The sequence below is a fragment of the Delphinus delphis genome, chromosome 15, assembly GCF_949987515.2.
Source record: "Delphinus delphis chromosome 15, mDelDel1.2, whole genome shotgun sequence".
Classification (NCBI taxonomy): Eukaryota; Metazoa; Chordata; class Mammalia; order Artiodactyla; family Delphinidae; genus Delphinus; species Delphinus delphis.
Genome location: NC_082697.1, coordinates 58,009,082 through 58,034,493, shown reverse-complemented (window position 1 = coordinate 58,034,493; position 25,412 = coordinate 58,009,082). Strand labels below are relative to the sequence as shown.

The 25,412-nt window shown below is 49.1% G+C and overlaps 1 protein-coding gene across 4 annotated transcripts in view; it reads right to left on the bottom strand.

Annotated features, from left to right (window-relative positions):
• CLEC16A (C-type lectin domain containing 16A) overlaps positions 1 to 25,412 on the bottom strand; it is a 209,942-nt gene that overhangs the window by 54,190 nt on the left and 130,340 nt on the right. For all 4 annotated transcript variants that reach the window (XM_060031745.1, XM_060031747.1, XM_060031746.1 and 1 more), the window contains exons 19-20: positions 2,371 to 2,522; positions 36 to 240 (exon numbers count right to left, since the gene is read on the bottom strand). In XM_060031745.1, the coding sequence (XP_059887728.1) occupies positions 36 to 240; positions 2,371 to 2,522 (357 nt within the window). The remainder of the gene's footprint in view (positions 1 to 35; positions 241 to 2,370; positions 2,523 to 25,412) is intronic.

Here is a 25,412-nt window from a genome sequence, read left to right as displayed (position 1 = left end):
ACTGCCGAGAGGACACCCGCCGGGGCTGCACTCACCAGCTATTCTCTGCATCTTCATGCGTCTCGCCTGGATGCGGCCCTTGGCCAGGCGCTGCTTGGCGATGATGCAGCGGATGTGGTCCGAGAAGACGAAGGTGGCCTGCAGGATGGGGAAGGGCTTGGAATGGGGGCTGGATGCAGGCTTGTGGATGGTGATATTCAGGGCGCGGCTGTCGTCCTCCACGCCAGTCACCTGCATGTCCTGCGGGGGGAGGAGGCCAAAGAAAGGGTGTCTGTTAGGTTCAGGGGGAAGGTAGCTGCTCGGAAGCTGTGGATTCACGTCTCATCTAGAATGAGGTCCCCCAGATTGAACTTTGCTTTTGCTCTGGAGGAGACCATCAGCCCCCCAAGTCTGAGAGAGTCAAGGATGGGCACAAACCAGGCCAGGCCAGGCCTGGCGGGAAGTGAGCGGTGGGAAGCACAGACAGCTCAAGTGGCTGATGCTGGCCGTGGCGGCCGGTTCCATCCCCGCGAGAACTTGAGGCAGCTAGTAAACACACGGGACACCAGCCTCTACATGGGGCCTCAGGGAGCCCAACAGACTCCAACAATTCTTGCTTCGGAGAACTAGAGATAACAAACCCAAGTTCCTAGTCCTTTCCAGTGTGATCTCCTCCAGCGTAACAATTCCTTCCTTGCTTCTCTTAAGAAGGGGGCATCCTTAGCTCCCATTTGTATGTCTCTGACAAATTCCTGGTCCCTAAAGGAAATAGCTAACTCCGAGAAAGGAACAGGGGAGGACCACTTAGCAGACGTTTGAAGAAAGTTACACTTGAAAGGTAGAGGAGAACTCACGTACAGCAAGTATCCTCAGGACAAATCCAATCTAAAACCTCAGATTGGATTCTGTGCAAAGAATTTGCTTCCCACTAAGTAAGGTTTGAGATAAAAGCAGGAGACAGGAGACAGACATGAAAGTCAGAAAGGTGGGGAAAATGTTGAAAAGGCTCATGAAGCAAGACAGATACTGTTCACAGGCATTCAATCTGGCACAAAATGTTGCAGTGGGAATTAGATGAGATATTATGCTTTTAAGACGGAGAGAGAGGCTGGCATGTAATAATGGCCTGACAAATGGAAGCTACTGGAAGACAACCAAAAGAAAAGGTTTATGTGCCTTTCATTGTCTGAGGGACGACATGTGTTAATCCTTTGAGGGATAAAAACACTTTCCTGACACTAAATTCTAAAGGAAATTGATCATAAACCTAGATAAATAAGAAGCACTAAGTCACCTAATGGACAGTCTCGTACGTGGAAGTCTTTTTCTAAATGAGAGGTTCTTCAGATAGCTGCTTCTCACACCACCTTCTGTAAAAGACCTTTTTTAAATGGAAAGATCTTGAAAAAGAGGAGGCTGGGAAATGGTTGCAACAGCATCCTCAAACACGTGGGTGGTCCTCTTGGGGAGTGGGTTGCCCTGGAGAGGTGGATGTGGGTCGCCCCAGCAAGGCCTTGCCAGCAACCAGGACTGCCCAGCAAGGAAACGGACTCAGCGCAGGGCAACTCAGGGCCCAGGGGTCTGGCGGGGGTGATGGTTGGGGAGGGCGTGAGCTGGAGGCTGTTTTCAACTCATCTGGTTCCACGCTTCATTCGACCAATTAGCTGGCATTAGTCACCCATCATTTAGACAAACATTAAGAAAACCCACGCTCCAGCTTGACGTTTGACAGTTTAGAGCCCAGGCCTGCTGGAGAGGTGGAGGACACAGGAACGTCCATAAATCACCAGTGGCAACAATCATTCTAGAGAGGAAATAGGCACAGCCCAACTTCTTGGTATCTTCCCTAGGGAAACGTTGGCCCAAGTGCATGAGGAAGTCAGGGCAATTCTGTTCACGGCAGCACTGTCTGTAAGGGTAAAAAGCTGGAAGCAGCCACAGGGTGCTGGCTAACTCTGCCTTGGTGTGTGGTCAGGAAGCGGTTAAAAGAACACCAGTAAGCCTGCAGAGACTAACACAGTCAGTTCTCCAGAACATTAGTTGAGTGAAAAAAGCGAAGTTTACAATACATTCAATGTGACAGGATAAAAAATACACACACACACACACCCCATTCCAACTATATGTTGTACAATTTTTAAAAACAGTACATGTAGTTATAGTCATACACATATTCAGCAAAGCACCGTATCTGATAATGGATGAGAGGAGTCAGAATTGGGTTTTGGTCAAAGGGGACTAGGCTCTTATCTGTGAGGTATTCTAACTTTTGTCAATGATAATCTGTTCATGTGGCCCTTATGTCATTAGAACTTGACCGTAAAGATGACACTTTTGTGGGTGTTTGTACAGCCGACCGAGAAGAGCTTCCGGAGCTCTCGGCCATCGTACCTGCAGAAGGCCTGCGAACTTGACCACTCCCCAGCCCAGCCTGGACACGTCAGGCTCCACCAAACTCATCTGGTAAATGTCGACAGCCAGGAACCGCTGGAGCATGCTGCCATCCTTGGTGATCACCGTGCACGCGATCAGGTCGCTGTTGTCTGTGGTAGAGGGGGACAGAGAGCATAGTGAGGTGCAGTCCGCTGCCCAGCTTGACGGACACACTCCAGCTGACTTGTGTTCTGCCGGGCAATGCAGCTTGGCACCGGAGCCTGGGCTGGAAGTCACACACACCTGGGTCTGAGTCCCTCCTCCAAGTCATGGTAGGCAACTTACTGTACCTCTCTGGGCTTCAGATTCCTCATCTGAAAAATGGGGATCATGCCCCTCCCACTCAAAGCACTGTTTGTGAGGACTAACTCAGATAAAGTACATAAAGCATCAGTACAATGTTAGCTGTGGATTAGGCACTGCACCTGTAGCTAAAAAAATAACCAACAAATCCGGAATCCCAGTAACATTTCAGTGCTTCCCTGCAGGCGCTGGTGGTTTACACCTGTGACGGCGTTCACCTAGATTAAGTGAAGACAGGAAAGGAAGAGCCCCTCGCTCGGTTATAGAATCACCAAGACCTCAGTTTGGTGTCTGACAACTTAGAGCCGAGCTCTACACTAGATGATGCGCCATCTGGGGCAAGGCTCTTGGCCTCTCTAAACCACGGTTTCCCATCTGTAAAATGGGAATAATGTCCCCTATCTTGAGATGTCTGATGCCTTAAAATGAGAACAGGTAGGTAAAGCATTTAGCAGGGGGTCCTCAGCTTATGCTCGGTCCCTTCTCTTAGCTGGAAGTTACTCCCAGATTTGAGGTCTAATTTACTGCTTGTCCTTGATGGCTTTGAAATCACCAGAGTAACGCAGGGCCATTAAATATACAGTCTGCTTTGAGTTCCCTCCAGTGAAACCCTCTGTAACATGTTTTTTTTTTTTTTTGGTGGTATGTGGGCCTCTCACTGTTGTGGCCTCTCCCGTTGTGGAGCACAGGCTCCGGACGCGCAGGCTCAACGGCCATGGCTCACGGGCCCAGCCGCTCTGTGGCATGTGGGATCTTCCCGGACCGGGGCACGAACCCATGTCCCCTGCATCGGCAGGCGGACTCTCAACCACTGTGCCACCAGGGAAGCCCCTCTGTAACATGTTTTAAAAGAAACAGCTGAACTAGGAAACAACCTAAATGCCCCCAAATAGGGGAACCACTTGAGTATGATTTTTTTCCCATCATATGGAAAATTATATACCCATTTAAAAATTATGTTTAACTAAACTGTGAACTGTGGTTACCTATGGGGAGGGAAGTGAGAACTGGGGTGGGTGGGAGAGTGTGTGTGTGTGTGTGTGTGTGTGTCTGTGGTATCAACAGGAGAACTTTAATTTTTGCCCTCTATACCACTGTATTACTTGAAATTATTTTAAAATGAGAAAGTATTCAACATGTACTTTTGAAATACGTATTACAGACCCAAGTAAAAAATCCTATTTACAAATAACTGCAATGGCATTGGAAAAGACATTACAATTTTAAATGAACAAGGTGATAAAAACTTTATAACTATGATGTTGATATGTTAAAAAAAAAAGTATCCCTACAAAGAAATACAAGCACAGAGAAATATACCGAAACATTAAAAGACAGTCCTGAGGGCTTCCCTGGTGGCGCAGTGGTTGAGAGTCCGCCTGCCGATGCAGGGGACACGGGTTCGTGCCCCGGTCCGGGAAGATCCCACATGCCACAGAGCGGCTGGGCCCGTGAGCCATGGCTGTTGAGCCTGCGCGTCCGGAGCCTGTGCTCCGCAACGGGAGAGGCCACAACAGCGAGAGGTTCACGTTCCGCAAAAAAAAAAAAAAAAAAACAAACAAAAAAAAACGACAGTCCTGATTAGAAGAATGGTAGGTGGGTTTTTTTTTCGTAAACAGCTTTATTGAGGGATAATTTATATACCATAAAATTGTCCCATTTTAAGTGTACAGTTTGAGTTTTAGTAAATTTACAGCTGTGCACTGACGGTGACACTCCAGTTGTAGAACACTTTCATCACCCCAATACGTTCTGTGACCTAATATTTGGCTTCATTTTATTGGTGGCCGGTTGGGGGGAAAGGTAACACAGATAGTAACAATTCTGGCCCCAAGCACATGTGACAAAGTTGGGCTCAGGGGCTTCCCTGGTGGCGCAGTGGTTAAGAATCCACCTGTCAATGCAGGGGACACGGGTTTGAGCCCTGGTCCGGGAAGACTCCACATGCCGCGGAGCAACTGAGCCCGTGCGCCACAGCTACTGAGCCTGTGCTCTGGAGCCCACGAGCCACAACTACTGAGCCTGCGTGCCGCAACTACTGAAGCCTGCATGCCTGGAGCCCGTGCTCGGCAACAAGAGAAGCCACTGCAATGAGAAGCCCGCGCACCGCAATGAAGAGTAGTCACTGCTCGCCGCAACTAGAAAAAGCCTGCATGCGGAAACGAAGGCCCAACGCAGCCAAAAATAAATGAATAAAATAAATAAATTTATAAACAAACAAAACAACAACAAAAAACCCTTGGGCTCAGGTATTTTGCCAAGGTTTCGCCACACACCCCCTCTCCATTTTTACTTTTCATTTAGGTCTAAGGGATGATAGGTACATTTCTCCTCTGCCATCTTCTTTTCCCCTCCCTCCTCTTCCCCCTCCCCCCACCTCCCACACTACCTCAGTTTAACCCTCTGAGAGCATAATCCGTCTGAGATCCTGGCTTCATGGGATGCCTTCCGGTCTATCGTCTCAGCTTTGAAAGACCTTGTGTTTCTGTCTTTCCTCCCCAGCATATGACCACCCGGCACAGCCAGATACCCCGTGGCAAACACCAGCACCAGACAGGCTCAACGGTCTGGATTGCACATTCCCTTATTGAGGGCAAGAAACGTCCTCCCTTTCCCAAGGGTCCAGCCAAGTATTTAAGAAGAGTTCTAAAAATGACTGTATCCAGAATTTCTAGTTCCACATGGAAGACACTAGTCTTCTGTATTATCAGAAATGGAAGTCCTCACACTCTTTCTTACAAACATTTTCTTTGTGGTAGGTAGAGTTTATTTTCTTTACTCAATACTTAAAACATGTTCCCCAATTAGAATCTTTTACTTTTTAAAAAGAGAAAACTAAACTCATAAAGGATGCCTTTTCTTTCCTTTTTCCTTTCTCTTTCTCTCCCCCTTCCCTTCCCCCCTCAACAGGACAACCTGGCTCTTCTTTCCCCACATTCACAGAAGAGGTTCATGTGCGGGTGAGAGCCGGGAAAGCGGGCACAGCCAGGGCGTTGGTGTCAGTGGGGTCTGTCGGCAGGCAACCCCCTTTACAAAGCCCAGGGGCCTTAGGGACTTCAGGGGCAAAAATAGACCTACCACCTCTGCCACAAAGAACAAAAAAGGAAGGACAAAACCCCAAAGTGGAACAACTTTCAGAAATGCAATTGAGACATCAAAGCCCCGTGAGAGATTTTGTAAGAAAACTAAGAGGCAACCGTCACCAGTGAGACAGGATGGCTCCAAGAGGGAGGGAGCCCTTGGCTTTTCAGCAGCTGTGGGGGCAGTTAAGGAGAAATGAAGCGGCTTCCGTGGACTAACAGAAGGGCATATGGGTACCCTGCAGAGAGATCAAGGGAGTCTGGCTGGGGTGACATCTGCGGGCCCCTGGGGCGGCATCTTAGGAAACGCCTTCACCCCCTGGGCTCTCCCCTCAGCTGCTCCACATGCTGGCTGTGAGCATTCCCGTCGGAGGAGGACCCAGGAGAGAGAGCTGTGGAACGGGGCCCAGCTCTGCCCACGGTCCAAGTCCTTCACCTGCTGCCTGCGAGCAGGCGCCCGTGGATTTCACTCTGAGCCGGGCGGAGGCGTGCCGGGTACCCAGGTAGCGGGAGCGAGGGATGCAGGCTTGTGGGGAGGACTCAGAAGCGGGCGGCTATGTCGGGGTGCGTGGCGGCCTCTCAGGACTGGCTTGTGGTCGGGGGAGGCCCGTGCAGGTGACGGGCGACCCCTACACTGGCACTGCTCAAATCTCTCGGCCCACCTGGGTCTCCTGCGTCCTTCCCCCACCAACTTGACTTCAAAAGGGGTGGGGCCGAGGGCTTTAGTTTTTAAACTGACAGAAATTTATCAGACTATCCATATGACCTTAGGGAAGGATTTCTCTAAAAAAGAAACGAGGATCCACACATATGAATAAATAAGTGTAAGGCTGATAAACTACCTCAAAATTAAAATTTACCTCACGGATAACAGACGAGCCCACAAACAGACGAGGGGAAATATTTGCAAAATACCTTTAAAAGGCAAAAGATGAATAAAGGAGAAAATATGAAGAACTCCACAGGCCATTCACAGACAAGAGAATGAACACACACACAGGTGCTCCCCCTTGTGCTAAATCAGGAGACAAATGAGAACTGGATCCCACCGCACTGGCAAAAATAAAAATGGCTGATAACATCAGGTACTGGGGAGGCCACAGAAAAACTGACATTCTCAAACGCTGCTTGTAGAATTAATTAACGTAGCCATTTTGAAGGGCAAATCAGCATTATTTATTAAAACTGGAAGTTTCACACTCTATGACCCGGCAATTGGTATGTTCCCAGGAAGACACACGCGTGGGCTGAGAGACAGGAACAAGGATGTTGACAGCTGGATTTCGGTCTGTAATGACCCAGATGTCTGGTGAGAAGGGAAAGCTTTTTTAAAAAATGTATGTTTATTCGGTGTAAAAACATATGGCAATAACAAGGAAGGAATGAGATCTCTAGATGTTTCAACAAGGTTTAGTCTCAAGAACGTGCTGCTGAGTGGAAAATGTTGCAGCATGACACATGCAGCATGACACAATCTGTATAAAATCAAACCACACAAAATCACACTGCATATTTTCTATGGACTCAAGTATGTGTGTGTAAAAGAAAAGTTTAAGAAAATGTCTGGCAGGGTGCAGAGTGATTATCTCTTTGGAGGGGAGGAGGTGGGACTGTGGGTGAGGGGTCAAGTCGTTTTAATTTATATGCAGTGTTCTGATTTTTCCAAGAGGTATGTTGTTTGTGTACTTAAATTTAAAAAAAAGTGACTCTCCTACACAAAGGGCCTCAGGTCCTTCCGGGGCCCAGCCAGGGTTGGGAAGCAGCACCAGGCCCAGCTGTCGGCCGGCCGGCTCTCCCTGGTCCCTAAGTGCAGTGACCATCATTGAGACCAGGGCAACGGCAAGAAACCGGCAGCGCCTCTGGGCACACAGGTGTGCACGTTTCCAAACTGGCCAGATGTGTGAGCTGAAGAGCTCTGGCATCCAGCTCAACAAACGTGTGGGTGTTAGATCCTGTATTAGGGAACCAGACCGTGAAGAATGAGGCTTGGCACTGCCGCAAGGGGCTTGGGGGCCGGCAGGGATGCTGGGGCTCGGGACCACAAACCATAATGGAGACCAAGTCTCCATGTGGGGAGGGACCGGGCCCTAGGGGCAGAGCAGGTGGGATGACAGACGTCTCCACTGCACCCCAGGACCAGAAGGAACCTCCCTCCAGGGAGGGGTGATGTGTTCCTCCTACCCTTAGGCACTGCCTTTCGGTTCATTTATTTGAAAGGGGGAAAGATTTGTCACTTTATTCTATTTGAAGACATTAAGCTTATCAATCTCTTTGAATAAATAATACATTAGCATGTTCCTATTTTAAAAGGTGTGGAATTTTTTCTTTGCTTCTGGGCAGGGGACTCTGGTCTTAGAATTTAGATATAACTGAATTGTAGATGGCAAAACAAAAGAAAACGAAACAAAAAAAACAAAACTGATGTTGTGTCGTGTTTTTGTTTTCAAGAGATTGAAACGGGTCAATTTTCAAAAACAAAAAAAAGATGTGGAATTTTTTATAGTGGATGGTAAATCTCCCCAGTCCTCTTCTGCAGAGGCAACCACTACTGATGTCTTGTTATCTGTCCACTCTGCATTTCCAAGTGGACATGTAGCTGTACCCCCCACCCCCTGCCTTGCCTTTCACAGATGCCACATACACCCTTTGCTTTTACCAATGAAGCCTGCGTTTTGGTGATACATCAGCACGCAGGGACGTGCCTCACTATTTTTCATAGCTGCATTCTCTCCCACTGCAGTCGTGACTCTTAATGATGTCACAGCTCTCCAGCTGATGGCCATTCAGGTTGTTTATAAACTTTTGCTACAACAGACAAAGGAACCTCCTATTCATATGCTCAGGTGAGAGTAAATCTAGAGCAGCAAAGTAGAACTTGTCCTTAATTTTCCTCTTGAAAGCACTCATGTTTTACCAAAATAAATTTATTTTAAAAGTTAACTTCCTATCATTACAATGAATGGAAAAGCTGAATTACTTATAATAAATAAGGTGACCATGAAAATAGATTGAAAAGATCTTTTTATTAAATTATAGCCTAAAGCCTGCTCTTTTGATAAAAAGGGAGTCCCAGGAGTTAGAGAAGTTCTAAGACAAACGAGTACCAATCTGAGACCTTCTCCTTGATGTAACAGAAAGGACCCGAGGGGCACTGAAACGTATTTTCTTGTGGACTATACTTTCTATGGTTGGCCACAGCAATAGCTCCCCCACTATGTGCTCTTCTTACAGTGTGACCTTGACCCTCCTCCCATCAGGTTGTAGTGTCTGTGTCCCTTCTCCTTGAACCTGGGTGGGCCTCTGTGATTGCCTAGACCAACAGAGTACAGTGGAGGCGATCCTGTATGATTTCTAAGCAAGGTCATGAAAATGCTCTTGGAACCTATCCGCCATGCTGTGAGGAAGCCCAAGCAACCATGGAGACACCGACTGAGAGAAACCAAGGCCCTGGACCCACAGCCCCCAGCTGATCCTCTAGTCCCCAGCTGGTACCATGTGTAGCAGAGATAAGCTATTCCCACTGAGCCCTGGGCAAATTATAGATCTGTGAGCAAAGTGAATGACGGTAGTTGTTTTAAGCCACTGAATTTTAAGGTGGTTTGTTACTCAGCAATAGAGAATTGCAACTGTGATTTAGTGTAATTTAGTACTGTATCCAGGCACACTTAAAATTCTAAAATTCTTCCAGCACCACCAAGGGGCTGCACACCACACCATGGAGGACCAGCCTGGAGAAACAGCCCAGGGCTGATGTGGATGCACGAAAGGTCCTGCAGTGTTTAGCAGCATGAAGGGAAAGGAGTGCAGCCATTTTCCAACAGAAGTTTAAGATGCTGGGAGAGAGGAGGAGAAGAGGAAAAAGCTTGAAAGAGCCACCTTGCCATGAAGTGCAGAATCAGGGCAACTTGTCTGGGTAAGAACGGCTTGGGTTTTGGAGCTGTAGAGACCTGGGTTTAAATCCCAGCTCTGCCATTAAAAGCTGTGTGACCCTGGACAAGCCACCTCCCTCTCTGCATCTCAGGTTACTTATAACCCTGGCAGGACCATCAAGAGATCTGAGGGAGGCCTGGGGCCGCACCCAGCACAGCAGTGGTTGTTGCCTGGAAGTGCCCTGACTTTTTCTGGAGCCCTGACTCACTGGTCAGAACCCCTCCGCCTGAGGTAAAGTCACGCTTGCTGGATGCAGGCTCTAGACTAAGGCTCTTCAGAGGGAGAAACTAAATCATGGCTTTTGGCTGTTTCTCAGAACTCTTGTGGGGTGATGGACCCAGCCACCCCTTCACTCTCCACCACATCTACCCACCTTAGCCCCCTGCTGATCCCTAACGCCTGCCAGCCTCCAAGGGTCCCGTTTACTCCTTCCTCCCTGGTTGGGGCCTGCTCCCTATCTGGACAGAAGCCCCAAGAAGGCAGGGCCTGACCTGTCTCACTCACTGTTGTACCCACAGGAGCGGGGCTGGGCAGTGGCAGGCGATGAAGAAGTATTTATCACTGGATGCAGAGATGCTAACATCTTCTGGTCCTCCCCTACTGAAGGCAAAGGACTTTGCAACGGCTGTCCTCTTAGCCCCCCCGGGCTGAAGCCTTCTTCCTCCACAGCTCCCTCTGACAGGCCATAGCTCATTACTGAGCAATAAATGGGGCTGATTGACTTTTGCTGTATTTAAATGATCCCTTCATAATAAAGTATGGATGCCAATACCGTAATTTAATTCTTGGCTTGGTGGCTGCAGATACATTTAGAATCGAGGTCTTTATCCTTACAGTGGGATTTCTGGGCCAGCTGAATTCCAGCGCTTTGAAATCCAATACCCTGGGCTTTAGGTCCAATTCTTGGAACACCACCACAGCTGGAGTTTAGATTACCAACTCTGTAAACACTACCAAGTCTTTCAGGTGCCTTCTGTTAATCAGAGGTCAGGAAGGGCTGGGAACAAGGTACAGATTCCTTGAGAAAGGCAGGCTTACCCTGGGATTCTAAGATAACAGGCCCACAGGGACCTTTCACAGCTAATAGGAGACCAGGATTTCCTTTGTGAGCAGAAAAGCATCTGAGTCCTTTTGCAAGGAATGTGTGGTCCTGGCCTCTCTCTGGATCCAAGAGCAGGCTGGGTTTCTCTTCCAGACCTGCAGGTGTGCCAGGGATTAGTGAGGAAGAAACTGCAGGGGACCATGGGCCCTCGCAGGGAGAGCTAAGACATGGAGATGCCTGACTTCCCTGGGAGCTGGTGGCCGCGTCCAGGGGGGACGCCGGGCCATTCGGGCCTGTGGTTCTCAAAAACCACATGCTGAAAGACTGTCAGGGCTGTCTTTGGACAGGGCCCCCTCCCCTGCCCCCAGCAGTTCTGTGCTGACACCACACCCAGTGCTTCTGTGGGCCAGGCACTGAGCTCCAACTTGACAAGCTCCTGGGATCCTATGAGGCGGGTTCACTGATTCCCAAGGACACAAACTGCAGGATGTCAAGTAACATCCCCAACGGCACATGGCTGACACAATGTGATGAGCTATGAAGCCAGAGGGAACATGCAGCCTGAACAAGCTGATTGTGACCTGGGGTTTTAGTCTTCAGGATGGGGCCAGAGAGAGCAGCGACCCCTGTTTCCCTCAGAGAAGGGGGCACCCCTGATCCCGGCTAGATCTGAAGGGTGAAGGATACTGGTTGGGTCCAGCAGGGGGACAGTCGAATGACCAGAGCTCTCTGCAGGCAGGTCCCAGGGGTTTGATCTCATGGTGGCTGATGGCGTGAACCGGCTGTGTGCTCCTGGGCAAGGTCCCCCTTCACCAGGCACTTGGCGGCCCCTTCTAGTGGCAGCCCTGGGACCTCCTCTTTCTGGCACGCTGGGTACCTGCCGCCCTGGGGCTCCATTCAGGTGCAGGGATACAGTGCGAGCAGGATGGGCCGAGCCCCTGCCCTCATGAAGCCTTCAGACTAGTGGGCAGATGGCAGCCCTTTGAGACAGAGAAGGTACCCTGTGGCACTGAATACAGCTTTGACAGCCACTCCACGGAAAACCAGCCTGGCGTGGCTCTCTGATGACAGGATGCAGCTGAGGGGAGAGGCCTTAACCAGTAATGCAGGGCTGGGAAGCAGCTGATGAATCATCGGGCCCCATCAGGCTCTCTGGGGGAGGTCTGGGAGGAGAGGGAGGCACAGGCGGTACAAGGCAGTCCACCAGATGCCCTCTGGGAAACTGCAATCCATCTCCCAGATGTCACCACTCCATCAACATCTGCTACAAAACTGAAAACGATAGCCGTTCCGGGGCATGAGAAAGTCACATGCATTTCCTTGGGAGCTACTCTGAGTGCCAAGAAAAGGAAGTCTTGTGCTGATTCAAATGTAACCCGGCAGAGCTGGGTGACAGGGAACCGGGCCCTGGTGATTCTACAGACCCAGAAAGGAGGAGAATGGTCCTGTACGGGTGACACCCAGACCTTCTGGAGCCTTCTGAGCACCAAGAGGAGACTCCACGCACGGCCCATGACATTCCGAAATCAAAAGGAGAAAGAGATGTGACGGTTCCCACTTAGGGTGTGAACCAGCACACACTCAATTAGGTTGGCTGCGTTTCCTGACAGTCCAATCAATCCTTTGAAGAAAATTAAGTAACTGTTTCTCCATCAACCCAGCAACAGCTTATGGGTTATTTGCTGCAAGTAGCAATCAATTACTGTGTCTTCTTTGAAGCTCCCTAAAGCCTTCCTTCCCAGCACGGCACAGGGCAGATGTAAAGTGTGATATTTCCTGGATGGAGAGCAGGTCTTGGCAATTTCTACTGCCAGGTATATGAGTCTTGTCCCTCCAAGAATAAAGGGGGAAAGGTACAGGTGTTCCTCGGGTTTGCAAGGGGGTGTAGCAATCAGGGATGCAGGTCTTAGGATATGTACTGAAACCCAACCACCCAGGGAAACTGTCACCTAGTGCTCGGCTCCAATATTTTAGCCATGATCACCAGGCTATCCCCAAACCCACACTGATGACCTGGCCTTCGGTGTCCTTGCCACCGGCCCCTCCCCCAGAGCTCCAAGAGACAATTGCCTGAAACACTCCCAAGGCACCTAGCTCTGCTCCCCACCCCATAACTACAGCTCGAAAGGCAGGGATGGCTGCAGGGAACAGTCACGAGCCAGGCTGCCTGAGGTTGAGATGTGGCTCTGCCACTTTCTAGCTGTGTTGACCCCGAGCTCCTGACTGCTTTGGTTGCCTCATCTGTAGGCCAGGGTAATAAAAGGCCTGTTTGCTCTACTGTACCATATGTATGCTGATGTTTTTAGGGAGAAGGGTACTGATGTCTGCAGCTGACTTTGCAAAAAAGAAAAAAATAACAAGGAAAAAGAAAGAAAAGATGGGCTGATGGCTGGATACAAGAGTAGACATGTGATAAAAGAAGTACAGATGATCCTTGAACAACAAGGGGGTTAGGGGTGCGGACCTCTTGTGCAGTTGAAAATCCACTTAGTGCTTTTTCTGCCTCAAAAACAAAGGAAGTGGGGCTTCCCTGGTGGCGCAGTGGTTAAGAATCCACCTGCCAATGCAGGGGACACGGGATTGAGTGCTGGTCTGGGAAGATCCCACATGCCGCAGAGCAACTAAGCCCATGCACCACAACTACTGAGCCTGCGCTCTAGAGCCCGCGAGCCACAACTCCCGAGCCCACGCACCACAACTACTGAAGCCTGTGCCCCTAGAGCTCATGCTCTGTGACAAGAGAAGCCACCGCAATGAGAAGCCTGTGCACTGCAATGAAGAGTAGCCCCCGTTCGCTGCAACTAAAGCCCGTGCGCAGCAACAAAGACCCAATGCAGCCAAAGATAAATAAAAATAAATTAAAAACGAAAAAAAAACCAAACAAAGGAAGTGATAAATGGCACCCAAGGGCAGGAAGCTAGCTGAACACTGGATAGAATCAGGACTTAAACCCTAGTTCTTTTGATTCCACATACTGTGATCTCTAATCCAACACAAACTTTTCCCCACACTTAAAGATCTATAAAATGAAAATAGAGGTAGTACTTATTGAAAAAAAATCTATGTATAAGTGGACCCACCGCTGTTCAAGGGTCAACCGTACAGTACATTGTTAGTGGCAGAATGTGGATGATGGGTACAGGGTGTTCCGTATACAATTCCGTCATCTTGGTTGCATGCTTGAAATTTTTTAAAAGAAAATGTTGGGGGAAAAACGGACCACCTAGGGTTGTTGTGAAAGGTGCAGAAGTACACAGCAGCGTGCGTAACACACTCAGGCTGGGCAATCAAAGGTTATTATTAATTCTCGCCGTGAAGATCTATTTGGTTCCCGAGTTTGAATTTAACAGGAAGAGTTGGGGCCTGAGGGGTACCTGTAGTGTTCTTCGTAGCATTTCTTAACCTTGTAGAATCTTAACATCACCCAGTGGATTCCAGGGCCACTGAGGATATTACATCAACACTCACTTTGTTGATATGGGTGGATAAGTCTGCCATTTGTTCATTCAGCAATTATTCAAGCAGTTACCGTGTGATGGGTTGGTGCCTTGGTGACTATTAAGTGACCCAGGAGCAAGAACTAGCTGGAGGGAGGGCCTGCTGCCATTTTCAGACAAGGAGCTGAAGGCCTGGGGAGGCCAGACGCACAGGCTGGGGACAGAGCTGGGCTCGGGCTCAGTTCTACCTGCTTCCCGAGGATGGGTTTGCCATGGCTGCTTCCTCACTCTTGGTTGGAAAGCACATGTCATGTTTAGCAAAATAATGTGACTGATTTTCACAAAGTGGCCAAGAAAACCCATCCCCTGTCTGTCTTCACCATTCCCCTTGGAAAATTTCAAGAGACTCTCTTCTTGGGAGGACAAAGGGCAAGAATTTGACTTTTCTTGTGCCACATGTCTAGATGTGTGTGGGGCAGCTCCCTCTGACTGTTCTGAGCCTACATGAGGATGCGCCACTTGCAAGTGCTTTATTCCCTGTTCCTTCTTTGCACTCAACAAAGTTCACAGACAGACAACTCGGTGGAAATGTAATTACCAGAATCTGAATCCAAGTGAGCGGCAATTCCAGGTAGAGCATGGCATATCCCCTTATCAAGTGACACACAGCCTGCCACCAGAGGCACAGCGATCTGATCTTTATAACACATTGGCAACCACACTTATCTTGACGCTCACTCTCCAGATGCCACATCTGCATAGGACATTGCATAATTTCCTCTCAGAAAATGGCCCTGTTTAGCATGAGTAAATAAAGTTAACCTAATTCTGAGGCAGCCGAATGGAATACTTGAGATTTCCAAGAAAAGATTTGAATACCTAAGCTCTTCCCCATGCATTGCAAGACAGACTTGAGATAGACAGAATGGACTTTGGGTGGGGCTCCCTCCTTCCTGCTACTCAGAAGCCCAGCAGCCAATGAAGGAGGGTACCCTGGGCTTCAGAAGCCCAGGTGCCCCCCACCCCCAAGATTTCTCTGCTCTGGGCCCCTCCCCAGGATATGAAGGCTCCGTCTTTCCCTTCCTTCTTTTATTCTTCCACCTGGCATTTGCCTGGCGGCCACTGGGTGCCAGGCACTTGGCTACAGGGATGACGGAGGTCCCTGCTCTGGGTGACCTTTCTGAGCCTCAGTTTCCTTATCTGAAAAATGGATATACCACTTACTTCACAGGGATTCTGTGAGGAGCAGATGAGATGAGGTACAGAGAAGGCCTGTGATTTTCTCTGCTTGGGTCATGTGGGCACATCTCCTTTTCCCCTCTTGACAGAAGGTTCTTGAGGATAGGGCCGAATCTTCTCTTTCCCTCAGATTTCCTCTTTATGATACTTCATCAGAAAAGTACACAGGGTATTCTAGAGAGCAGATCTGGCCCAGGGGATTTTCCCTCCTTGGGCAGGGGTGGGAGGAAGGGGGTTCCTTCTGGCAGAGGACATGGGCTAGAGTGTTTCCCCCAAGTGTTAAAACTGCCAGGATTTATACTATTAACATCACTAGAGAAGCCATATTTGGGCGTCACACAGGCATCTATGGGGGATCTGTGCACCCACAGATGCTGGCTGGACTTCAGGGGGCTCTTCTGGTCAATGGCTCTGAGCTTGACCTTCAAGGCCCTTCTTGGGTGGGGAATGTTCTGTCTTGCTAATATCCAACCAGGACCCTCCTCTCTCTAGACAGGACGGTGGTAGAAGGAAATGGCTTTGTAGATAGAACCATTCATATCCTCTTTCCCCTTCACTGTCTCACACTTTTCATTCCAACATTTCTGAAGCGCTTTCCTCCAGGCTGGACCCTGTGCTTGGCAAAGGCGTCCACAGAGATGGGCAAGACTCACCCCTCAGGGGCTCCTGTGTTCCATGGGGGAGACCAAACAAGTGACCATTACATTACAACGTGACAAAGGCCGTGGCAGGGAAAGGCCAGCAGCTGCAGAAGGCCAGAAGAAGCCCACTGACACAGGTCAGAGTCAAGGAAGGCTTCCTGCAGGAGGTGAAGTTTTAACTGAATCCTGAAAGAAGCCCAGAAATTGACCAAGCAGGGGAAGAGAGCAGTGCTTCAGGCCAAATCAAGCCATTATCCCTCTCCAGAGGGCTCGCGGGTTCCTCTTTGATACGGTTTTGCATCTGACCTTTCATGGCCTAGCACTAGCCTCCCACTTTTCACCTGTCCCTTGGGGTTTCAAGCTCTTTGCCTGATTTTGGTCAGAATGTCTGGAGGGGCATCCACACGCATTCCCTGGCCCATCACTTGGGTCCTGCCTCTATATCTGTCCTTTCTCTGGGTCTTAGCCTCCTGGGACAGCATAGTCTGGTGGTGAAGAGCATGGGGAAGGGGCCAGACTGCCTGGTGCGGGTCCTCAGCACGCTGCTGTCCACCCTCTGGACCTCAGGTATCTCATCCATCAAATGGGGTGATGACAGCGCTACAGTGTTGCTGCCGTGGAGACTCCGTGATATTTGTCAGGTGCTAGAATAGTGCCTGTCACCTAGGGATAACAGAATTAGCATTCTAAACTCCTCGGCGAGAGCATGAAGGGTTTGGTGAGAATAGTGAGCTGAGAGCGAGAAGAGGCCTGGGTCTGAATCCCAGCTGGGCACGTACGAGGCTGTGTGGCCTCAGTTAGGGCAAGTGACCTTTCCGGGCGGGCCTCAGTTTCCTTCTCCCTGAAATGAAGAGGTTGGGACTAAACCACACACCTCTTTTCTGATGGGAAAGAACATCTAAATTTCATACCAGGGGACACATTTATGGCCGTTTGGCAGAAATTAGTTCACAGAGTGAATGCTTACTGGCACAGCAGCCTGATTTTTAATTAGCTGGTGGGAATTCAGTATACTTCAAACATTAACAGTAAAATATGGGAGACCTCTGGTGGAGACAAGCCATACCTTTGGGCTTAAACAAACGCTGTATCCTTCACACACCAAACTGCCTGCTTTCTGTTTTTAATCGCTAGTGCTCAAATTGAGTATCGATAGACGTTTGGGCATTGGAACAACACTTCCAAAGCGTGATTTGAAGTGATGCAGTTAGGCAGAGATAGAGACACAGATGTAGAGAACAAACGTACGGACACCAAAGGGGGAAAGGTGGTGGTGGGGTGATGGTGGTGGGATGAATTGGGAGATTCGGATTAACATATATAAACTAATATGTATAAAATAGATAACTAACAAGAACCTGCTGTATAAAAAATAAAGAAAAAAAATAAAGTGATGCAGTTAATATGAAACTAAATCTTATCAGCTAACTCTGTATAATCCTAGGCACCCAATCAGATGGCCTTCTTTTAAATTACTAAACTGCGTTTCAAACAAGATAAGAATCAAGAATCTCAACTATTTTTCCCCTCTGAGCTTTTTCTTCTTTTGAAAGTAAACTTGAACATGAACCACTCTATGAAATTCATGAAGAGCAAAATAAGGAAAGCAATTCATTCTTCATTCATTCCTTTTACTTTAGCTTTTCAAGGCGGGTGGGTCCTCACAGACTTTTGAAGGATATGTTGCAGTTGGCAGGGGGAAGTGTGTGAGCCGTGGGTCAGCGACATATGAGAACATGAGGAGTCTGGGAGACTGCTGTCCTTCACGGGGGCTGGAGTACGTGGAACAAGGCAGCAAGGGCTGGTGGAGGGCGGGGCTTCAGGACCTGGGGAACCTGTCAGTAACGGCTGTTTATTAAAGCCATACCAAGGAGTGTAACCAGATGCTCAGAACTGGGGACTCAGGGAAGATTGCCGTGGCAACTAAAGGTTTTGCCTGTGGTTATTTGCTGAAACTTAATTCAGGAATTTAATTGGAAGTTTCTAATTAAGACTCAGTCTGGAACTTATAATATACATGAAAAAAGGGCTTACTAAGGATATGAAAAAAAATTAATAAGGTTTCCCAATCGGTCCTTTATTTATCAATTTAGCCAATATTTACTGTGTATTTGCTACAGCCCCAAGTACTAAGGATGCAGGAGTGAAGAAGAATGTCCCCGTCTTCACACAGCTCACAGTCTGGTGGATGCAGACAGACCATAAACAAATAACTTGAATAAACCTATTAGTATAAAGTATGCTTACACAATGGGAAGGCAACGCTTACCCTGCTTATAAAGAGACTCTTCAAAAGTTAATTTGCAAATCCTGCAAACAGACTATTCAGAAGTTTCACTTGCAAAAAAGGGAACCCTCCTACACTGTTGGTGGGGATGTAAATTGGTACAGCCACTATGGAAAACAGTATGGAGGTGGCTTAAAAAACTAAAAACAGAGTTACCACATGATCCAGCAATCCCACTCCTGGGCATATATCTGGAGGAAACTCTAATTTGAAAAGATACATGGGCCCCAATGTTCACAGCAGCACTATTTACAACAGTCAAGACATGGAAGCAACCTAAGTGTCCATCGACAGATGAATGGATAACGATGTGGTATACACACACACGCGCGTGCGCGCGCGCACACAAAATGGAATATTACTCAGCCATAAAGATGAAATAATGCCTTTGCAGCAACACGGATGGACCTAGAGATTATCATACTAAGTGAAATCAGACAAAGACAAATATCATATGATATAACTTATATGTGTAATCTAAAAAAATGACACAGATGAACTTATTTGTAAAACAGAGACAGACTCATAGACATAGAAAACAAACTTATGGTTACCAAAGGGGAAGGGGTGGGGAGGGAAAAATTAGGAGTTTGGGATTAGCAGAAACACACTACTACATATAAAATAAACAAGGTCCTATTGTATAGCACAGGGAACTATATTCAATGTCTTATAATAACCCATAAGAGAAAGGAATCTGAAAAAATATATATATGTATAACTGAATCACTTTGCTGTACACCAGAAACTAACCCAGCATGGTAAATCAACTCTACTCCAATTAAAAAAAAAGTGCCGCTTGCAAATGCACATCTATGCTAATTTCAAAAGTTAACAGTTGCAGTTTATTGAGAATTTTAATAAGTGCCTGGCTCTGTGCTTCAAAACAATCCAACGAAGAAGGTACTATCATCTACAGGTCACAGATGAGGAAACTGAGACCTCGCCAGAGTTATCCACTTGCCCGAGGCTGTGCCGCTGTGATTTTCAGTACGGTCGATTCCCAGGACCCCAGGCAGGAAATACCCACGGTGAGTCAGACCCAAGTGCCTCCACACACTTGAAACCACTTAAAACCAAACCCCAATCGTGTAAGAAGACTCCGTGGGTCACACTCTATGCTAAGTTGGATGAATCTGGACCAGCCGGGGAAACGACGTTTGACCACCTGTGCTCAGACACGGCTGCTTTTAGAGCAAGAGCCGAGTGGCTCCGTTTTGGCTGGGTTGTGTGAACGTCACTGCCTTTGGCTGCTTTGCTGATTTCTTAGCAGAGGAAATCCACCAACAGGGAAAGAAAGGGAAAGGTTAAGAGAGACAGAGATTTGGGCGGGATGGTAGAAGGGAGCAACAGATGGCAAGGAAGCACAGAATCCGGGGAGCTGAGAGCCCTGCACACCCACCTCCTTGCGACAGCATGGTGGGCGCTGAAAACCCCTTGCCTCCCTGAGCCTGATGCACAGAGCACGTCTGCAGAGCTAGGATGCCATGGATTCAAATTTATCAAGCAAAAGGAAGGCAAAGAAAAGGCGGGCGGTGCCTTTTCTGCTCTCTATGTGGGAGCTAGTCAGGCTGTCCACCAGGAGATAAATAATAAGGCACGGGCCGAGGAAAAGAGGAGACAGCCAGGCTGCGGAGGTCTGCCTGGACGCTGGGTAGTGGGCGGAGACACCTCCAGCAGCCGTGCCTCTAACCCCCACGTGCAGCTCTGGCTGGACAAGGCTCGCAAGCCTCACCGTTTCTGTTTCCTGCCATGTGCTGGGGGCTTACATGCAGGGCAGGCTCTGGGCCTCCACTTTCCCAACTGTAAAGAGGGGTGATGAGAGCACTTAGCTCCCAGGCACTGGAGACTAAACAAGCAGGGGATCAGTGCCCAGTAACCACTGTTTCTGTGATCATCACTGCCGCACCTGCCCTCCAGGCCACAGATGAGGGCACTTGAGGGGTTCTCAGAACACAGAGCCGGGGTTCTGAAAGACCCCAAGACCTGTGCTTTCCCTGTTTCCTGACTTTATCCCCCCAACTGGCCTAACAGGACTCTCTGCGTTGATGGAAATGCCCTTCATCTGTGCTGTCAAGATGGGAGCCACCCGCATGTGTGGCTATTTAAATGAAAATAAAGTGAAATTTTTCATTCTCTGTCGTGCCAGCCACATGTGGCTACTGAGTACCTGAAACGTGGCTTGTGTGACTGAGGGACAGAATCTTTAGCCTTACTTAATGTTATTTTCATTAATTGAAATTTAGATAGCCATGCGCGGCTCGTGGCTAGAGGGACCCAAAGAGAAAGCAGGGATCTGACCATGTATGGCCTGTGGGAAGTGGCCCTTCTTCACTTCTGGCAGGAGCTCCGACTGAGAATGACTTCTCAGGAAACCTTGGTGACACCAGGCAGCGTGAGCCAGGGCCTGGGAGCTCCCTGACCTGGAAGGAGTGGGGTGCCCCGGCCACCTGTACTCTTGGCTCCCGGCTCACTCAGTGTGGGAGCCTAGTGTCCATGAGTCACCTCAGGTCCCTGCAGATCCACAGCGGACACGCCCACACAGTGCTCTGCAGCACTGGGGACTCACCGAGGGCAACAGGCTCTGCATCTCCATCTTGCACTGGGTGGGGAGTCCTCATGGGCCTCCTGCTTCTCTGCAGCCAGGCATCCAAGGACAGGCAGGGTCTGGCGTCCACTGCCAGGCTTTCTCGACGTCCTGGCCCCCACGTGTAGGGGGCAGGAAGGCCTCGTGGAACGAATGGGCTGGAAAGTTACTGCTACGCATCTAATACTTGGAAGGGAAGGTTCAAACACCTGAAGAGGCTGCAGCTCAGACACATCACCTTGGGAGTGGGCCAGGGCATCTCACAGTGAGGGCCACTGATGGCCGGGGCACCGGTGGTCAGTGCAGAGCTCAGGACTCTGCACTTAGCGGGTGGAGCCCGGGAGGGTCTCTGGACACATGACTGGAGACCTGTGAGGGCCCAAAGAGCTGTACCGGTGGTTACACGGAGGATCAGCGCTTATGACAGTGAAGAAGCCACAGCCAGGCCGGTTCTCCTTACTGAGAAGTCTGGCAGTTCTCCCAGGAGGGGACGTAGAGCTACCAGGTGGCAATTTAGAACAAGACGCTGAGAGCTCCTCGGGCCTGCCGTCTGCGTCACGCAGACATCCTCTCCAGCACGCAGGCTCACCCGGCCCTCACGCAGAGAGGGGCTGAGCAGGACTGACTTCTGGTGCTCCAACTTCTCCCCAAACCAGTTTTTTTGAGGGGTGGGCACGGAGCACCCTTCTGTTAGTCAGCAGGCTAGAGTCTGCCACAGAGGCCTAATTAAACCTTACAGCAGTGGCACCCAAACTCTGTTGCACGTGGAATCACTCGGGGATCTTTAAAATCACTCATGCGGCTCCCACCCCTGCACATCTGATTTCACGAGTACAGGGTGTGACCTGGGCACTGGGAGTCTCCAGGCGACTCTGGTTTGCAGCAAAGTCCGCAGACCACTGCCTTACAGCATCGCCTGAGGAGGCAGATGCCCCCTCCTTGTCCCCCTGGTCCAGCTGAGGAGACAGACTTGGCCAAGACCACACCCTGACCAACAGTGAACCAGGCCTTGATGAAGAAAGAGGCTTACGATCCTGCTATTAAAACGCAAGGAACTTGCGCCCATCAATTAATCCAAAACAAAACAAATCTCAAAATCCTTTCCCTCATCTTACTCTAAGACACTGGGGCAAGATGTTTTCAGGCCATTCACAAAACAGATGTTCAGCAGGGCCGGAAAGCTGGTGGGGGTCTCACGCACAGGGGAGGGTATGTTGAAAAACACCAGTAAATACATGGGGCTGTAACGCTATCCCGGCCGGGTCTGATGGATTGCTTACGGCATCTTCCGGAGTTAATTAGAATAGCCCTGAACTCAGTCCTGTATGTCAGCACTCTTTGCCATTAATGATTCAGGTAAAGAAAGACATAAAATAATACGGCAGGGAATGAAGTTAATTGAACTAAGCCTTTTAAAAATATTTCTGATACATCAAATTCTAATTAAAGATTAACACACACAATGGAAATATTAAAAGGCACTTACACAGGCCCCCAGAACACAGGGAGAGAGAATGAAATCTGTCAAGGCTGAGGGCAGTGATTAAATCGTTCAGATAAAGGAATTGGTAAGTGATGAGAGGCATTTACTTACAGCTGTGATTTAAATGAGGAAAACAGCGCTTGGTTACTTACCCAGCTGCCCATACTGGTACAGCCTTCCTGGAGGGAAACTTGGCAATAAGGAAGGAAATCTTCCAACTGAGCTTGAACCTGCAAGCCCACTTCTAGAACTGTATGGTACGGCTCAGTGTGTGTGTGTGTGTGTGTGTGTGTGTGTGTGTGTGTGTGTAGAGGGCTTAAGTAGGGAAAAACTCATGGATAAAAGGAAACTAAACCTTGGCAGACTCTCGCGACGGGGTGTTATATAGGCAGTCTTAAAAAATGCTGTTAAAATAGTGTTTCCTAAACCTCAGTCATTTCTTTACCACTTTTCCATGGTTGTACCACCATCTGTACCATTTATCTGATATTTTCCTTAAGTTCTGTCCCTCCCTTTTAACTTTATTTTAAAAGGAAACTTTGTATCATTTACAGAAGTGCAAAATTAGCATCATCTGTCAACAGAAGACAACTATTTAAATGCACAAAATATTCATCCATGCACCACCCCAAACCGTCTCAGGCACCCCCTCTTGAAAAGCACACTGAGAAGAGTGGCTGATATGAGGAAAGGCGTGCCCGTGGGGCCTGATGTGAAAAATGAAGGTGACCAAACAGCACGCACAGAAAGACCTCGTTTTTTGTAAAACAAACTCATGGTTATCTTCGGGTTACGGTTACGGTACGGTTATAAGTGATTTTTAAAATGCTTCTCTGTATTTTCTAAATTTTCCACAATGAACCGACAAGACTTTTATAATAAAAATTTTTATAAAAATTTCAGTGGCCCTGTATTTCTCCTATAGGTCCCCATGTACTTCTTGGGAGGTAGGTCTGGAAGGACACAAGGCCCGACTTATAATCTGTTACCCCTGGGGAAGTCGGAGGGATGGGGCAGGGAGGGAGAGGGGCAGGAGTTACTTAGTTTTGTTTTCTTATGAGGACAGCGTATTTGTACGGTATTTATGTAATTAGAAGTTAATGAAAAACATTAACTCCCAAAGCAAAGGCCCCGTTTGGTGGCAATCTTACGCCGCTACCACACCTTGACCATCCAGAGGCGTGCGGCCAATTGCCCGGCCATGCGGCTGGCTCGTTCCCCGTGAGACGGAGCTGGCTGTGGGGAGAAGCCAGGTGCCAGCAAGGTGAAGATGGGTGGCAGGGAGAGCCCCGGACCCAGAGTGAGAACACACTGTGGCCAGGCTGGGATCAGGGCTCACACAGCCTACATCCCTCACGGGGTTTTTTTCTTACCCTTTCTTGTTCATTCTCCACTCTCCTTTCGGCTACTTGTTCCCCTTCCTGTCTCTCTTCTCTCTGGTTTTTGCTCTTAAAGCACAGCCTAGAAAAGGCAGGCCACGTTCCATAACATTACCGCCCACTTTTTCCTGCTATTTACATCAAAGACCCCAAGCTCACACATTTGAAACTGAATGTCATATAAAAGATTACCAACTTAAAAAAAAGATTATCAACTATTCAAAGAAGAAACAAGTCACGGAAAATCTGACTTTCATTCTGGTTCTGCTTGATCACACCTCCCAAGAAGAAAGTAGAAACTTCAAAGGCATCCCGGGTACTGAGGAAGCCCAGCGGCTGAGAAAGGTTACTTGCTTTTTCGTGGCTGATCCACTGGGGGACAACTTTTTCCATCCCTGACAAGGAGGGGTATGTTTAAAGGTCCACGGCCCTTTTAAAGGGGCCCCCCCTTCTTCACAATAAGGATAACTGCATTCATTCTACAGACTTATTGGTTTAAATATGATTCAAGTAAAATTCATGCAAAGCTGGTTTTTCACATTTGAGTTATGTTATAAACTCCATGGCAGAGGCAATAGGGAAATGAGAGCAGGCATATTTGGGCAGTGGTGAGGGCCCAGGCAGGCATGCAGGGCCCCAAAGGAAAAAAGGGAAAGATTCTTTCTAAAGAACTCAGATGCACACAGGACACGTGAGGTCAGTTCTCAAGAAGGGAAATGCCGGGTGAACCAGGCAGCTGTGATAAATGGGCCTGGGGGTTGGGCGGGGGAGGCAGAGCCTGCAAAGGCCTCAAACTTCAGAGGGCAGGTCTCCTGCGGGGCTCAGCTGCCCCTGGCCTGAGCAGCTGTGCCTAGAGGGCCCGTTAAGCCACAAGTGAGCACTGTCTGCCTCCTCCCACCAACCTCGCACCTGTAGGTGAAGGCTGGCCTTCGTGGAGGGCAGGGGCCTCCAGACCATTTACTGTAATCACCCGTTAGGGCTGGAAACTTCTCCGGCACGGCCTGACTGGCACTGGCGCTCGCAGCTTCTGGGTCAAGCCTATGGAACCCCTGACTCACATCACCTTTCAGTTTCCCTTTGAGCCCCCAGAGGCCACATCTTCTGTCACCAAAAGGTGACACAGCAGCAGGGCCTATTACAACGCAGTTCCTTAGGACACCGGCTGGGAAGGGCCCTGCAGGGCCAGCAAGTACCCCGGAGAAGAGGTTGAGACCTGGGCATCACTTAGAAGATTGGGGTCAGTCCTGCTTCCTAACAGCACCGTTATAAAGGAAGGCAGAGCTAAACCACTGTGGCGCGGTGTGGCCAGAGAGACCTGCCCGACTAACCAAGGGCGCTCGCCCCACGCCCACCCTCTCCAACAGGGCATGAGGCCAAAGGACCCTCTCTACCCCTTGGGCCCTTGGCCCCATCCCCACGGGCCGCCTTGGTTCGTGCCGTCATCCTCTAGCTCCAGATCCAGCAAGAGGCCCCTTCCACCAGCTGCCCGCCTAAGGTCTTGCTGCCTCACCACTGCCCATGACCATGGTGTGGCAGGACCTTTCTGGAGCGCACATCCCAGTTTGTCACACCTGTGCTCAAAGCACAGCTTT